The sequence below is a fragment of the Austrofundulus limnaeus genome, unplaced genomic scaffold (assembly GCF_001266775.1).
Source record: "Austrofundulus limnaeus strain Quisiro unplaced genomic scaffold, Austrofundulus_limnaeus-1.0 Scaffold70, whole genome shotgun sequence".
Classification (NCBI taxonomy): Eukaryota; Metazoa; Chordata; class Actinopteri; order Cyprinodontiformes; family Rivulidae; genus Austrofundulus; species Austrofundulus limnaeus.
The window spans coordinates 1,776,295-1,782,088 of NW_013952472.1; the positions used below are offsets into that span (position 1 = coordinate 1,776,295).

General features: G+C 42.5%; 1 protein-coding gene across 1 annotated transcript in view; it reads right to left on the bottom strand.

Moving 5' to 3' along the window:
• Window positions 1-1,388: 1,388 nt before the first annotated feature.
• Window positions 1,389-5,794, bottom strand: part of si:dkey-19e4.5 (UBA_like_SF and PTH2 domain-containing protein) — a gene marked incomplete at its 5' end in the record, with an annotated part of 5,537 nt that continues 1,131 nt past the window's right edge. Inside the window, 5 exon segments of the mRNA XM_014010585.1 lie at window positions 1,389-2,109; window positions 2,186-2,300; window positions 3,884-3,981; window positions 4,854-4,928; window positions 5,035-5,106. Coding sequence (XP_013866039.1) covers window positions 2,023-2,109; window positions 2,186-2,300; window positions 3,884-3,981; window positions 4,854-4,928; window positions 5,035-5,106 — 447 coding nt within the window. The 3' untranslated portion in view covers window positions 1,389-2,022.

Here is a 5,794-nt window from a genome sequence, read left to right on the forward strand (position 1 = left end):
CCGCAGGCCCCAGCGAAACTGACACACAATCACAGTCCGGGGTTTCCCGAGCGACAGCGCAGGGGCGCCCTTCTTGGGCGGCCCTTCCACCCAAGTCCCGCCCCTCGTCGTTGATTCGACAACACGGTGTCGCTGATTCGGCGTAGCAGGAATACGTTGAGGTCATTGGTGGATTAAAGCGTCACTCATCCGGTTCTGTTTGCTACGTAAAACAGGGCGAGCACTGCTTCGACCGGGAGCGTAAAAAGTTATATTCTACTGTAAGAATTCAGCGGCGTCGCACGCGAAGGAGAGCTTTACAGTGTCTGGATCCGAGAGGGCAGCTTACACCAAACGGATTTATATCTTCACAGTTGCGGAAATATTCGTTATCAAATTTCCATGGAATTAACTTTAATTCAATAGTGGGATTACTGCTTTTTGACGTATGGCTAACCTTCCTTTGTCTGCGGCGGAAGGACCTTTTTATCATGCTGTACATAAGCGTTAGCCGCACGGGGTCTCTAGGGCCCAGTTTCAGGGCTGACAGAGGCAGGGATAGCCCACCCGGGTCACCCCCACCCACCGGTGTGTGTCGTTCGGCTTGAATCTGGGGCTGAACGGGAATATCAAGCTGCTGTTCTGGCTTATAGCCGTTTTCAAACCAAGCATCTGGCAAAAACAGTTGAAATGAGTGACTAAAATAAACTCTTGGAATTGAGATGCGACTGAACGAGTGTCTTTTTGTTTTATCTGATAATTCAGGGTTGAATATCGTCTCGTGATCCAACCATCCGCACAGAAACCAGTAAATATCCCCRCAGGTACACGTATGAACTAAATGTGATAACGTCAGCGAAACGGTGCTGTCATCCGATTGGCTCCTCGTCACGTGATTCCGARACAGCTTCTGATTGGACGAGATAATAAAACACTAACGTCATTTGTTGCGGTGGGGGGTTGGCAGTAAAATGGTGGCTGTTTGGTTTACACAAAGGATTTAACAGTCTGTGATCACGTAGTCCGCCTTTTCGCTTAAAGCAGATCACCAGGACACTGATTAAAGATTTACCGTAACAGTCAGAGCGAATAACCCGAAGCTTTCCCCGCAGGATTAGTGGGTGGCCCGGGTTTAGGTATTTTTACCGACCCGGAAATAGACTTAATGGCGTTGGTTTGCCTCGTCATCCTCTTTGGCTCATTGCCACTATCACTGCTGAAATCACTAGACAGCAGGCAGATCTGAACAACAAATCTGTTAGGATTCTCAGCCGGACTACCCGGTTTGGTAGTTTCTTTGTTTCATAAACACTGTTGAAACAAAATAAAAAAAAAATTGACATGCAATTACCCTCCCCATGCTCCCACCCGCTGTTTCACTATTTTAGTAATAACAATAATAATAAAAGTTGTTTATTTATGTGGGGGTATTTTATTAGTCACCAATCAGAAACACTGATGCAAAGACTATTAAAAAAAGGTTTCAAAGAATAAACATCATGAAAATAAACAAAACTTTAGAGTTCAAAGTGTCTTCTTAGGTTAACATGTTACATTGCATGCACAACACGTCATTGGTTTGTTTCTACAGCAACAATATATGATGTGACCATATTCTACGAGCTGATTTCCACCGGCCGGCTCTAACCGTGTCAGAACCTGCTCGTTGGGTGAAGACAACATACATGGTGGTGCAGAGGAGGCAGACACGTTAAATCAGGAGCCTTTAAAGGACAGCTACGTACAGACAAAAAGACTTAAAATGACTTATATTCTAGCAGTTACGCCACATAAATATGAATGTCACAAAAGAAAGATGACTGCCTTTGTCTTGCTTTGAAGAGCCAACTGAGGAGCTGACAGAAAGGTGGAAACAAATGGCTGGGTTTTTGTGTTGGGACATGTTGTTCTCCAACATTCTTCACCTCTGCTATTTAAGGGTTTTACACTGAAGCTGGGTAACAAACGTCATGCTGCTGAGAAATGCTGCCCTCTCCTGGATGCCTTACAGAGCCCCTCCTCAGCCGTCCACCAGCTGGAGCCTCAGAGCAGCTTTAAACTGCCGGTGACGTTGTTCACCATCTCCTCTTCTCCCACCACAGCCAGGACCGTACGGGAGCCAGACTCCACCTACGACAGACAGCAGGACAGCTGCTGAAGGTACAGGTGTTCACATCAGGAATCTGAACTTCATGCACACACATACCCGAGTCAGGCCTGCATCTTGGACCAGGTAGGTTGGCAGGTTGAGGCTCATGGCCAGGGCCTGCAGCTCTAACAGATGGGCCACGTTGGTACCTTGAACCACCACCTTCTTGGCTCTACAACAACGTGATTATGTCAGATTTATYAYCAAATTACACCAAAAATCACAAGGTGTCTTTGCACAGTTAGTTTTAGTTTTTATAATTTTTAAACTAAAAGTTTAAAAATACATTACACGGACRGGGCCATTTTATTCACATGCAAAGCATTCTGGGTAAAYGATGACATCAACTAGGTCATCAGTGGGAGGCTGCTAGYGAGCTAWATMYACCCTGAAGGTTAATCTTGGACAATATCTGATGATCGGCTCTTTTAAATGAAACCAGAGAGCGTTGACAGAGAGGAGAAGGTAGACATGAATCAGCCTGGAACTGAAAATATGGATGGAGGACAACAGAGCTGCTTCATGGAAGAAGAACCTCAGCTTAGCCTGTTAGCTTTAGCGTTAGCCCCAATGCTATCACCATATATGTGTTAGCTCAGCGCTACACATTCTCCTCTCATCACTGAGGTCCTCCATCCACATGACAGAGAGGGGAACACAAAAATGACTCAGCCTGCAACTGAAAATATGGATGGAGGACCTCAGTTTAGCTTGTTTGTCGCGCTAGCGCTGAGCTAATACATATAAGGCAATATAGTGTGAGGGCTAACAGGCTAAGCTGAGGTTCTTCTTCCATGAAGCAGCTCTGTTGTCCTCCATCCATATTTTCAGTTTCAGGCTGAGTCATTTCTACCTTCTCCTCTCTGTCAACGCTCTCTGGTTTCATTTAAAAGAGTCGATCATCAGATATTGTCCAAGATTAACCTTCAGGGTGGATATAGCTCGCTAGCAGCCTCACACCGAGGACCTATCCACGTCATCATTTACCCAGAATGCTTTGTGTGTAAATAAAATGGCTCTGTCCGTGTTAAAATATATTTAAAACATTTACAAAACTAAACATCCTACAGTATTTTTACAGTCTTTATTTTAGTTAAAATATATGTTTATCAAATGAATTTTAATGTTACAACTAATCGTGGATCCCTTTAACTAAACAACAGTAGCCAGCTACCAACATGCTAACAAAMAGCTAGCATTAGCTTGCTGTTCTCTGCCATACTTTTYCTTCAGGTTTGGTGTWGTCCAATATTGTTTTGTCACAAATAAAACTAAATCAGATCAGGSATGGTTATGAAGCAGCTCTGTACTCAATCTAAACTGAACCAGGGCCAGAGTAGAGTAAAGCCGGGGTGGGAGGGGTGGGCTCTTTAATGCAAAAACACCTAAAGACAGACAAGAATATCTTTACTGTCTTTGATTTTAAAAAAATCTCTCAGACACCTGCTTGGGTTTTAATGACACTCTCAAAAAATAAGTATTGGATTGACATTTTTAACTGATTCGCTTTTAGAGTCAACCCAAATCAAGATGGCCACCACAAAAAAGCTAAAACTGTTCATTTTTTCTACCAATATTAAGGTAAAACTTGGTGGGTTAGGAGCTGACACTGATCCCCAACACAGACTCTGACAGCTAACAGATTGTGTAAGATGCTAGGCCTTTAACTCTAAAYCMTTTTCTTCAGTTCAAATGTTGGTTAATATAACAAACATGTAGCTAACTCACTGTGAGGATGAATAGAACAGGCCTTACCCACTGTGGTCCCACTTCCAGGCCATCTCCCTCCAGCTGGTCTTCTCCTGCAGGACCTGGTACAGCCCCACAGCAGCATGGGCCACCTGGGCTGCCACCTACACACACACAGCACTGAGATCAAACCCACCTGAAGTCACACGGGTGGGCTGGACTGACCGCTCTGTAAACAAACCCACCCTCTCTAGGAAACAACAAAAACAGCCTACATGCTAAGAGACAAGAGGGTTTGTCTCATTAAAGGAGCAGATTTCTCCTAAGATGCTGATCAGGGTGTCGTGAACGACGTAAACGGGACTTTTCTACTAAAACATCTCGCAGACTTGTAGATAAAGTTGATAAAATGTGTACGAGTGAACTTTGTACTGTTCCCCATCATGGAACAAAGACAACATCAACCTGTAAACAGCGGGAATAAACAAACAAATAAAAGTCTACTCAGGTTGTTTTCTGCTATATGCCGTTTGTGCTGGGACATTTACACGATGAAACATGTTGCAGTAAAGCTGTGTCGTCTACATGACTGTCCTTAGCAACGACTTAAAAAAATTTCATTTGTGTATTAATTTCTAGTGATATTGATGCTAATTGTGTTAGCTTTTATATGGTGCTTTCAATGTTAAGACAGCATCTATGCTAATTGTTGGTCTGCAATTTTGATATTCATCAAAAATAATAAATTCAGTAATTTATTTTTGTGCACTCTTCACTAGGAAAAACACATTTAAATGAGTGTTTGTCYATGTAAAGTAAGCCATGGTCATTTAGTTTTAAAAATTATCAGAATGCATGAATAAGAGGTTTAAAGATCCACACACATGATTCTTATGTCTGCCTYCAACCCAGAAACTCACTGAGATGTTTAGCTTATTTCTTGCAGACACTGGAACAAACCATTTAACAACTATATGGGCCCATTATGAATTCAAGTATATATATATATTTGCCACAGAGGCCCATCTGGAGTTACCTTTCCAACACCCATGCCAAGGTCCATGTTAACCACAAACACCATTTTGAACCTGAGCTCCTCCCCCTCCTCCTCCTGTGTCAGAGCAAACACAAACATTGAGTTTTGGCTTTGGACAAGCTCTACTAGGTCTGACGAACCAACGTGTACCTGTGAAGGACTAAGGCTAGCTTATGGGCACCTCATTCTCCAGTTTGTTGAAGTAGTACATGGCCGCCTCTTCGGCAGACACGTTCCGAGTGTGCACGAGTGCCTGAAGAGAAGAGACGTGGAAAAAGGAGGTCAGGAAACACAACACTCAGGTCCACCAGAAGATTTACATCCATCATCGTGCTGGACGAGAGGGAACTATGTCACACAGTGAAATAAATAATAATAACCACAGACTATTAATATTCAATGTGTGCTTAACAAGAAAAAAACATTGTTTTAGACCAGGGCTATTCAACTGGCTGTTTCCCAAGTTCAGCCAATTGGTTCATTCATCTCTTCAGGCCAAACTCCTGGTTTTCTGCTTTAATTACTCTAAGTTCTGTTAGTTAAACATAGACATGTTTGGTATCAGAATCTTGGCTAAAAGCTGGTAAAAACATTTCTATGAACACTCAAGACAGTTAAAACTACAAGTAGTTGATAATAAAACCATGAGAGTGAAAATAAAATTGTTTTAAAATTTAGGCAAATCAGAGATGTTAAAATAATATTTGTGTTAATTATGAGACATATTGGGCCTCATGCAAGAACCATTCGTACGCACAGATTTGTTCTTAAGTTGTGCGTACGAGTGATTTAGGAGAATTTGTGGCATTCACCAATGTTTTCGTTTTCTAAGATTTTTTTCAGATACGAACAAAATTTGGTTCAATAGTGGTCCAGACCTGTCGTATATTTTACGAGCAGTCAGTCTGCTGTTATCCAGACGGGTTTTCTTCACTAATAAC